The sequence below is a fragment of the Psittacula echo genome (genome assembly GCF_963264785.1).
Source record: "Psittacula echo genome assembly, chromosome: 4".
In the NCBI taxonomy this organism is placed as follows: domain Eukaryota; kingdom Metazoa; phylum Chordata; class Aves; order Psittaciformes; family Psittacidae; genus Psittacula; species Psittacula echo.
Genome location: NC_137738.1, coordinates 7,276,428 through 7,287,648, shown reverse-complemented (window position 1 = coordinate 7,287,648; position 11,221 = coordinate 7,276,428). Strand labels below are relative to the sequence as shown.

At 45.2% G+C, this 11,221-nt stretch overlaps 1 protein-coding gene across 1 annotated transcript; it reads right to left on the bottom strand.

The window, feature by feature from the left end:
* Positions 1-53: 53 nt before the first annotated feature.
* POLR3F (RNA polymerase III subunit F) lies at positions 54-9,196 on the bottom strand. The gene is made up of 9 exons (XM_080615638.1): positions 9,104-9,196; positions 8,012-8,129; positions 7,455-7,522; positions 6,403-6,470; positions 5,214-5,326; positions 3,137-3,280; positions 2,296-2,403; positions 1,365-1,556; positions 54-703 (listed from the first exon to the last, which is right to left on the bottom strand). Exons 1-9 carry the CDS (start codon positions 9,157-9,159, stop codon positions 626-628), a joined length of 945 nt encoding a protein of 314 aa, XP_080471764.1. The 5' UTR covers positions 9,160-9,196; the 3' UTR covers positions 54-625.
* Positions 9,197-11,221: the final 2,025 nt, after the last annotated feature.

The window sequence follows — 11,221 nt, the reverse complement described above, 5'->3', positions numbered from 1 at the left end:
GCAATGGAAGAAATGAAACACAAATGTACATGAGAAAAGACTCAGGGGTTTAATGATAAATTAGCAGGTAAGAAAGATAATAAAGACTGAGTTCTGTTTGATGTATTCAGGTCTTTCCCACATAAGATACTTCGTCTTCAATTAGATAGTAGCTGTCATGGGAGACAAGTGTCAGCTTTAGGACTCAAGCACCCAGGAGCAACTTCAGCCTGAAAGCAAAGTTTGGGATCTCCTTCTTGCCAACACTAATCAGCAAGTTTTTCTGATCAGCTGATGACTTGTTTTGTCATTCAGAATAAGCATCTGTGAAGTACTCAACACAACCCTTGAAGTGGTGCATCACCACCCAGCTGTTCCATGGCACTTGTCAAGTCTCACAACCAATTTTTGGTACAAGAGGGGATCTACATTTCCACTTCAGCCTTGATCTTCAGTGCCGACTCGATTTCCAGTCCACTCACAGGACTGCTTGGACAACTGATGTGTTGCTGCTTTATGTTTCATTAAAAAACAAAGTCACTCCAACGTCCTGAAGCTGCTCACAAGTGTAGGAAGTCCACTTTTTAAAAAGCAAGCTGCTTGGTCACCTTGGCTGTGAAGCATGAGTCCAGTTTACAGTTTCATTTTAAAACTCCAGCCACTCTGTCATATAAATACAGTTTGATGGAGAAATCTCACCACCTTCATGGCAATCATCAAAAACCTACAAAAAAAAGCCCCATGTCAGCAGAGAAATTATATACAGCAAGCAGGATCTGACAGGAATAACATGCTCATGTGTTTTCTGCTTCTCCTCCAACAGAAAAGCAGCAGTATAACAGAGGCCTGTATCAGCAACAGTGTGGCCAGCAGGGCCAAGGCAGTGACCATCCCCCTGCATTTGGCACTGATGAGGCCGCACCTCAAACACTGTGTTCAGTTCAGGGCCCCTCACAACAAGTGAGATGTTGAGATGCTGGAGTGGATCCAGAGAAGGGCAACGGAGCTGGTGAAGGGTCTGGGCACAAGTGTGATGGGGAATGGCTGAGGGACCTGGGGGGGTTTAGTCTGGAGAAGAGAAGGCTCAGAGGGGACTTGGGATCAGAAAATAATATACTTTGGAAAGGGCTGCACTTGTGAGCACCTTTTCATATACAGTCCAGGGAAGAGACAGCTATAAGTGAGAAGCATCCTGGTCTAAACTGAAGAACCTGCCTGTTGCACCATAGCTAAAGCATCATGGATAACGCTTCTAAGTGTAGCTGGCTTAGAAAGCCACAAGGATCACTCATGGGCATAACCTTGCAATGCACCTGCTGGCCATTTGCAGGACTATTGAAAATCTGGATGCACCCACCTATTCATACACAGAATTAATTACTTACAGGGCAGAGTCCACAGGGTGTCCTGACTAATCCAGTGGGCTGTATGAGAGGACTAACGGCTCTGTACAACTTCATCTGTCCATCCACACTGCCTACCGTCCCTTCCTTGGCAGCAATAATAGTCATCTCCACTTTTCCATCATATATGAGTGTATTTAGAATGGTTTCTATGTCTTCCATCGACAACTCTACCTAAGAAAAAATTTAGACAATAAATATTAGTAAAGATACATGCCAGCAACTCCTGCAAGAAGGAAATGTGCCAACACCTTGAGTAACAAATCCCTAGGGATTCTAACCTAGCCCAGATAAAGGCACTGCTGATGCTGGGCACTTTATAAGGCTATGCAAATACAAAAAGAAAAGCACAGACCAATACCTCCTACCTCCGAAGCACTTTTGGGTTACACTAGCCTTGGCTTACCAAAAAGCTTCCCTATGCACCTCAAGTGCCTATATCAACCAAACACTACACACTTCCAGTTTTAGAGGAAAACTACTGTTAAAAGAAAAAGACAAGCCTGCTGAAAATACACCTAATGATGGATAATTGCAAGGGATTTTTCCCCTCCTTTTTTTCCCCTCCCCTAGAACTGCTTAAAGTACATAGGGAAACTTGAGAGAAATTATAAACTGGTTGAAACTGTTAAAGGAGCATTTACTTTGAACTCAGTTTTACTTCATCCACAAGGATGTGAATGCTAATTCTTGTGTAACTCTTTGAAAACCCACAGGTACAATCTATCCTGGAGTCCCATGCAGCATCAGTGACCCTCCTCAAAAAGCAATCAAGCAGCAAATCCCACCTCCAGTGCAGTAACCATAGGGTACTAAAGCAGTTACTGAACCCTCACCAAATTTGCAGGACCCAACTCCTGTAGCTAGTCATGCACTGACAATTTCGACAGTAGTAAAATGAATCTATTCTGACCTTACTGATACCCAGTTCACAGATGTATTTCCACACCTCATGGGATGAGGCAAATGAGCTGTTCCTCTGTATCATGGGATTCTGTTTGCTGTCTCGAGCAGCTTCTGCCTGAGAAAGAAAAGCAAAGATGAGCTACAGTCAGTACCCACTGCCAAGAGCCTCCTTCATGGTTCAGTTTCAGGCAGACCGAAATACTATTTCTGAGACATCTTTTTTCTTTAACATCTAAAGCTATGTCTTTAAAACTGTGAGACAATGCAGCGCACAACCAAACAGAATATTACAAGAAATATGACAAAATGTACAGAGTGATTTAGGTCACTATGAAGGAATAGCAGCATTTGGCATTTTGTTGGCAAAAAAAGAAGAGTCCCTGCAGTACCTATTTTCTGTTAAAATATATTTTAATGGAATAGAGAAATGATGCAATCTGCGTAGGACTTATTTAACCAAGAGCAGGCTTCTCCTGCAGGTAAACTACGGAAAATTGTTATCTAAGTGCCCTGTAACCTCTCAGAAATTAGGAGCTCTGCAGGGAACAGTGATTTTTGCTGGATTTCTTGGTGCTGTGGTCTTTGCTGCCTAGCTTGTCAATGGATCTTGGAGACAGAAGGCTTCACTCCCTCCACAGGGTGTGAAAATACGCATTATTAAAACGCAACACCATCCCACTTGCTGTGACAAAAATAAACCAGTCCAGATTTGCCAATCTGGTTCTAACAACAGTCAACACTTATGGAAAACACTACAGAAAACTTAAGCCTTGCCTGTCGCTGGTTTTATAAAGAGCATGATTATTTGCACAAAACAAATGGAAGTTGACTTTAGCAGTGGCACTCACCTTACTCTGTAGGAATTTAAAACACTGTTGATTTAACACCTCCACAAACTCCGACTCAAAGTCTTGGTCACTGTACCAAGCCCCACCAGTCACCGAGCGGTCAGGCTGCAGGTTATATAGCATATACACCTTCTTCTTGGACGCCTGTTGGAGAAAACATGCAGCTCTTAACATCAGGAAGTCTTCCTTAAGAAAGGAAGATTTAGGATTATATCTGCCAAAGAGATGGTTCATTACTCCTAAAACTCAGGGCACAGCAATCCAGCTGACTGAAGCTATCCTTAACACATTTGACCCTCAGATAGCATGGAGATAAAGATCAATATATCCAGATTCCTAATTATTTTATGACATCGCATTAGGAGAGTCCAGAGTACCAGCAACATACACACAATACAAACCTCACTGCAGGAGGTCTCAGAACTTAATCATAGCCTATTGACTCTAATTCGCCTCCACAATTGAAAGATGACAGGAAAGTGTCTCCAGAAGACAGCAAAGACAAACTTAATGGAGAAGCTTCCAACCGTTTCTGCAGGGTGCAACCTATACAATGATGATAGGACCACCCTTACATGATTAAACCCTGCAGCTAGTCAGCCCTTGCAAGCCCACTCCTTACTGCTAGACAGGGTGAATGGGAATGCTGCTTCAGTCTTGATAGTAGTCAGTTAGTTAGAGGACAATGGTCATCCAAAGGACTAACTCAGCAACCCCTGAAGCTATTTTAGCAGTATTACATCTCCTGTATGACTAGACGAAACCAGCATCTCTTATAAGAACATGAAAAAGCTACTGCTTTTCAGTGTCAAACTTCATCTCCATTTTATTCAGGAAGTTACCCTCACCTCTCACTCCCCCTGACAAATGCACACACACACAAGACAAGGTATTGCCTCCATGGTGCAGGTGAGATTGGTACACAATAAAAGCACACAACATAAAGCTTTCAAGATCACAAACAAGTAGACCTCCTGGTTTACCAGGCCCTGCAACAAGACAGAACCTCTGCTGAAAACCAGGAAAGGGTCCAAAGAACATGCTAATACTAATGATTCATAATTAATCAGGTAAGGGAGAACAGATGCTGCATGAGCATTATAAGAGCATGAGGAAAAAGCATGGAAAAGGATAAGCCCTACACTCTGATACGCAACCTGTTTGCATACAAAGTACTTGAGCAACTGGAACAAAGTAGAGGAACCAAGACAAAACAGAATCAAATGTCTTAAGAATTGTTTAAGGTAAACAATACAAATCCGGTATGAACCAGATAACTGAAAGGAGTTTCAGGATCTCCAGAAGACAGGAACCTTGCATGGCCACTTGCAGCTAGGTAAACTTATCACTTGTCCCATGTAAAAGGCTGAGGTTGCTTCAGTACCAGAAATACCAAACTTTGGTACAGCAACAGTGGGACCAATGGAGAAAAAGGAATTACAGACAGGTTGCTTATTTGCGTGGACATTGCGTGGAGAAATAAGAGTGGTAGAAAACAGTTAAGAAACAGAAAAGGAGAATAAGGTACAAAAATAGAGAGCAATAGAGGGCAGGATCTGCAGCCAGAGAAGCAGAGTCGTGGATCCAAGCTCATTGGATGCTGGGGAGAACACACCAAAACCTTCCCTATGTTTATGTCTTAAAGACCAGGTATGGAAACGCAGAGGAAAGGGTGCCAGAACTGGAGATCAGCAGCAAGCAGAGAGAGGGTTTTGTGAAGGGTAACAGAACTATAACAGTTGTGTGCAATAAAGAGTTAAGAGAACTAGAACTGCAGTTTGTTAGTAACAGTGTGTAATTGGTAATGGTGGGAAGAGTGATAGAACTGTATATTACTAGTCATGTGTTTATTAGTTAAATCAGTTTGTTAGTGGCATGTTGATTATTCAACACGCACCCCAAACCTGCACACTAAAGCAGAGAGTCAAACACTGGTGTACAGTCAATGAGAAAGCTGGAGGCAGAATGAATGAGGTTTCTCTGCTCACAATCCCATTCAAATATACATGCAGCAAATACTGGAAATTGTTAAAATAAAAAACCAAAACACCCCAAAAAAGCAGTCACAGATACTCACTGCCACAGATTTAACTGCTTTAATTAGTTTCTTGCTTTCCAAGTTTTTCAGTATCTTATTGATCTCCGTTAAAGGCAAATTACTTTTGTATCTAATGTCCCTGCTCCAAATACCTGTTTAAAAACAGAGAAGTGAACAGAAATTAATAAAAGACACCATTTGCTTCCGTACACACTCACAAACCAAAAGTCACATCACAGGACTGCTTGACTTGCTTGCCAACCACAGGGTGTATCCTCAATCCTACCACTCCCAGCAAAAGGGAGAAAAGGAACAGAAGGGAACAGAGCAAAACAAACACCTAACAAAACCAAGAAACATACCACAACCACCACGCTGTCATTCTGCATTTTGCTCTGAGGGCTCTTACAAGCGGACCCCACGTCACTGCCAACATGAATACATGGAATCATAGAATAGTTTGGGTTGGAAGGGACCTTAAAGTTCATTCAGTTCCAAGCCCCTGCCACAGGCAGGGACACCTTCCACTAAACCAGGTTGCTCCAAGCCCTGTCCAACCTGGCCTTGAGCACTGCCAGGGATGGGGCAGCCACAGCTTCTCTGGGCACCCTGTGCCAGCGCCTCACCACCCTCACAGGAAAGAAATTCTTCCTAATGGCTCATCTAAATCTCCCCTTTGTCAGGTTAAAACCACTTGTCCTGTCCCTATCTGCCCTTGTCAAAAGCCCCTCTCCAGCTTTCTTGTCACAGCCCCATTAGGCACTGGAAGCTGCTCTAAGGTCTCCTCGGAGCCTTCTCTTCTCCAGGTTGAACAAGCCCAGCTTCCTCAGCCTGCCTCCAGAGCAGAAGTGCTCCAGCCCTCGGAGCATCTTCATGGCCTCCTCTGGACTCACTCCAACAGCTTCACGTCCCTCTTGTGTTGGGGGCCCCAGAGCTGGACAAAGAACTGCAGGGGGGTGGTAGGGGGTTGTTTCACTCAAGCAGAGTAGAGAGGGAGAAAGATATTCCAAGTATTCTGCAAGAGCCCCCCCAAAAGTCAACCAGGATAGGTTGTTATTTTAATAGAGAAATAGGTGATCTTCTCATTTGTTTTTAAAATGCAGACACATGGAATATTAACTACAGACCTGGACTGGGGACTCCAGATTTCATATTTGTATTATCTGCACAAGCATTTAAAAGTCTGGGCAGGAATGTTTCCATAAGTAAACATTCACAAGTAAAGTACCTTTGTTCCCTGCGTCTTCTATAATTTGGTAAACCAGCTTCTCTTGATTGTCAGAACCTTTCATTTTACTGTAAAATAAGACAGATATCAGGGTTTTTGAAAGGCCCAAATTCGAAAGTTGAATTTGTTTTAAACTGCAAACAATTACTAAGAAAAGAGCCAGCACGCAAAATAGAACCTCTACACGATAAGCCAGCCATTGGCCAATATAATACATGACACTAAACCTCTCTGGATCCAGTCAAGCTTGCCAGTGAGAAGCCACAATAAAGAGAAAAGAGCACAGTATGAAAAAAAAAGCTGCAAAGAGGGAGTTATTCAGTGTGTCATAACAATGGGGAATTCTGGGTCACATACTAACACAGCTGGGGAAGGCCAAAGACAGCACAGAGCATAATTTAAGATAATCTGTCTTTAGACAGAACATCTTCAAAAGAATAGTAGCATGCTCCCAACTCTAAAACACGTCTATTCACTTGTCTGAGAAAGCCTGAACTCGACAGTCTTCTTCTAAAGCATGTGAAAGAGAAGATGAGACACCTGCACTGAGGATAGTTTGAAAGGATGTTTCTTCTCAGAAGTATGCCTAGGCGTCTCTTACTCAGACTTACACAGGCATCACAAAACACGATTTGAAGGTACACTTCAGTAAACCAAAGAGATCACATGCCCCACTGGAACAGCTGTAAAGGTGATCCCTGATCCTGAAACATGAGCAGTGAGGAAGACCACAGAACCCCAGACTGCAGATGTCAGGCTTCAGCTGGCTTTCACCTGAGTACATAGATACATTTGCACAAATCACTTGGCAGTCACCTGGACCAGGAACTCTGCTAGGAAGTTAGAGCTCTGTTCAATAGAAACCACTACACCCAAAACAATTGTCAGGATCAGCTCAGGGGATTTAAAAGTACCTCCTGAAACAAGCAGTTATGTCTCATAACATCCATGTTAGAGAATCCATGTTACACTGCTGTGTCTCCTCAGCAAGGCTGCACATGAGTTGCAGAACTGTGTCCCAAATATATTTATCCAACAAAGAGGAGGCTTACCTTGCATTTTGAGAGTCTTTGATTCTGTACAGGAGACCTGCATTGCTTCTGAGAAGATCCAGTTGCCCCTAGGAGAGGTGGGCACATGCATTTATTTTCCTTCAAATAGCTTGTTTCGGAACCTGGCAAGAATCTTCTAAACTTCTAAAATAAAAATCCTATTTCATGTCAATTGGGTAAAGGGAAAACTAACATTTCTAACACTGGAAACAATAATACCCTTGAGAATATCTGTTTCCCCCAACAAATAACCAGGAAAAAAACCAACCAAACAAACGTACTTCTCAATAGTAACTTCCTCACCTAGAAATCCATATGGATATACATGTTCATGTTAATTTTGTAAGCTGAGATAAACTTTAATTTGCTTTGGCAATGATAAGTGCTTATGGCAACCAAAAGTAAGTTATGGTAACTCTGTATTATGGCAAATGATGCTAAATCCAAAGGGATGCATTTGCTAGCCCTGCCCAACAGGCTGCTACCAAGCAGACTGTGTGTATGAAGAGTGCTCTGGGTTGGGCTGAAATAACGTGAGGAAGGTGAGATTCCCCTACCATCGAGAGCAGCCTGTTAATCGCCATGGCTCGCTGCTGGGCTTCCATGTGAGGCATATCATTTTGAATCACCTGGTCTGTGATACCATGAGGGAACTGATGACATAGCTCAATAATCCTAAGGGAGGAGAAAAGCAAGTTTAAAATCATGTTCTATTGCATCCAAAACCAAATCCAAATGGTACTGCAGTCAGAATAGAAAACAGGAAAAAGAACAACTTCGAGAGAAAGCATTCATGAATCACTTCTTAGAATCCCAGACTGTTTGGATTAGAAGAGACCTTAAAGCTCATCCAGTTCCAAACCCCTGCCACAGGCAGGGACACCTTCCACTAGACCAGGTTGCTCCAAGCCCTGTCCAACCTGGCCTTGAACACTGCCAGGGATGGGGCGGCCACAGCTTCTCTGAGCACCCTGTGCCAGGGTCTTGCCAACCTCACAGAGAAGAATTTCTTCCTAATGCTTCACCTAGGTCTCCCTCTGTCAGTTTAAAACCGTTCCCTGTCCTATGACTACACTCTTGGTCACATCTACTGAGGGAACTTGGCATCTCTCTGCCGTGCTGACAAATATGCTGCTGCACCTGCTGGACAAACTGCCTTTCCTCCGTGACAACGCTGAAAATGGTGCTCCACTTTACTTTGACATTGGTTTCATTGGTAACACCACAGATTTAGAGATCCCTCTACAGTTTCTCTATACTAAAGGCTCTGATAGGAAGGAAGTACTATACTAGCATGAGAGAAAGCAAATACTGATGAAATACCTTGTAGAATAATGAAGAAAAGCTACAATCCCCCCTTCCCAGAACAGAAAAACTCCAGAGGAGCAGCTGAAAGTAACTAGAACCATCCCTCACTGCCACCTAAGCACCTCTCTGCCCTGACACAAAACACACGGTGCCCCCAACAGCACCGCATCTCTCCTTCAGACCTATTTCCTGGCCTCCCCCTCAGGACCCTCCCTCACCTCCCTGCCAGCCTCCACACACACCCAGCGCGTCCCGCCGCTTCCCGGCCCTCTTCCCCCCGCCGCCTGCGCATTCCCCGCCCGGCAGCCTCCCCCCGCGCACACAGCCCGCCCGCCCCGCACCTGCTCTCGATATCCACGGGGTCGGGCACCTCCGGCTTCACCTTCACCTCCGCCATGGCGCTGCCGGACCGCGCCGCCAACCGCGACAGCACCACCGGGAGGCGCGGGAAGATGGCGTCAGAGCCGGCGCGACGGAAAGAAGAGCGGGAAGACGCTGGTTGCTAAGGAGCGGGACGCTAACCAATGGGCGGCCGCGCTGAAGGGGCCAGGGGAGGGGCCAAGCGAGCGGCGTCTGTGGTCGAGGGGCCGGGGCGAGGATTCAGCGGGGTGAGCGGGGCTGTGGGGCGGGATCGAGTGGGAAGGGCAGGGCTGCGGGGCGGGATAGAATGGGGTGGACAGGGCTGTGGGATGGGATCGAGTGAGGTGGACCTGGGTGTGGGGTGGGATCGGCTAGGGGCTCAATAGCAGGGATCAAGTAGCCTGGGCAAGGCTGTGGGATGGAGTGGGATCAATTGGGGTGGGCAAGGCTGTGGCCAGGATTGAGCACGGGATTGGTAGCAGGCCTCAGGTGGGGTGGGCAAGGCTGTGGGATGGAGAAAAGAAGGCTGCACGGAGACCTCATAGCAGCCTTCCAGTATCTGAAGGGGAGCTATAAAGATGCTGGGGAGGGACTCTTCATTAGGGACTGTAGTGATAGAACAAGGGGTAACGGGTTAAAACGTAAAACAGGGGAAGTTTAGATTGGATATAAGGAAGAAATTCTTTACTGAGAGGGTGGTGAGGCACTGGAATGGGTTGCCCAAGGAAGTTGTGAATGCTCCATCCCTGGCGGTGTTCAAGGCCAGGTTGGACAGAGCCTTGGGTGACATGGTTTAGTGTGAGGTGTCCCTGCCTGTGGAAAGGGGGTTGGAACTAGAAGATCTTAAGGTCCTTTCCAACCCTAACTATTCTGATTTTATGGGATCAAGTGGGGTGGTCAGGGCTGTAGGACAGGATCGAGTGGGGTGGCCAGACGCTGTACAGCAGGGACGGAGTGGGGTAAGGTGGGGTGGGCTGGAAGGGGGGCCGGACCCGGCAGGCAGGGATGGAGCCCAGGCCAGGGCCGGGGCTGGGCATGCTGGGGATGGCAGCAGGACGATTGTGTCCCACCAGTAGTGGGCTCCCAGAAGGCTGAAACAAGGTCCTGTGCTTTTGGTCCAGGTGTCCCAAGAGCAGGGGGGGTCCTTGAGGAAAGATACTCTCTGCCTCTTTGCATCAGGTGAAAACCCATCGTGTCTCCCCTGCTACTGCATGCAGCTCAAGAAAGTTTAACTGAGAACTGCCACAGTCCTTAACCACTGTTTCAGGCAAGCCAGCCAAGGAGATGGGCACCCATGGGCAGCACTGTGGCTTACCTCAGCATAGCCCCAGTCAGAGCATGGACTGACAAACTCCTCCCGTGCTGAATCATTACTGTCTGCATTGATGGGTAGTGTAAGAGATGTTTCTGGCGGATTAAAGTGTCGGTTACAGAACAAAATGCTTCTAGTGTAGACATGTTTCTTGGCCCTAAGTATCAGTTCCCAAGATCTAGAGTACATCTTTCTGTATTGTAAAATGTTATCATATCCAAATGCAATTTTTCATTCTTGAATTGTGTGACATGATAATGACTATGTAAATTATGATAAATCACGTTTGGCACCTGTTTTATGGGTATATTCTTAGTGCACACAATAGCTGAGATAAGCTTAAGCAGTAGCTGTCTTGCTTTAGCCCTTTTCAAGACATCTTGTATATATTCAGATGGCTGCAATGAAACAAGAGGCTGGCTCCAATTTGCCATTAGGGTGGAGATACTTCCCTGTTACTCAGTCCCACCATGTACCGTTGATGTATGATGATAAAGCTGTTTCACTGGAATACATAAAAAACAGGCTTGGACAAGGAAGGTTAAAGTGAAATGAATGCAACAGTGCTCATCTCAAGCTTTGTTCACAGTTCTGAAACAGGAGAATAAATTAGAATTAGGATGGTCATCAGGACCTCGCTCCTTTTTGATGTGAAGATCATGTAAGTATTAATAAGAAATAATAGTTTAATTAATTCATTGTTCTCTCTTTTAAAAGAAACAAATGAAGACAGGAATCACATTCAAAGTATCTCTCAAAGGATTCTTCTGTTTAGAAAAATTATTGT

Bases quoted from the DNA above. Each gene is read 5' to 3' on its own strand.
- POLR3F (XM_080615638.1), bottom strand. From the start codon at position 9,159: ATGGCGGAGGTGAAGGTGAAGCCGGAGGTGCCCGACCCCGTGGATATC. The intron at 3,281-5,213 runs GTGAGTATCTGT...TTTCTCCAACAG, and splicing joins AAGCAGTTAAATCTGTGGCA to GCGTCCAAGAAGAAGGTGTA. The intron at 2,404-3,136 runs GTGAGTGCCACT...TTTCTTTCTCAG, and splicing joins TTAAATTCCTACAGAGTAAG to GCAGAAGCTGCTCGAGACAG.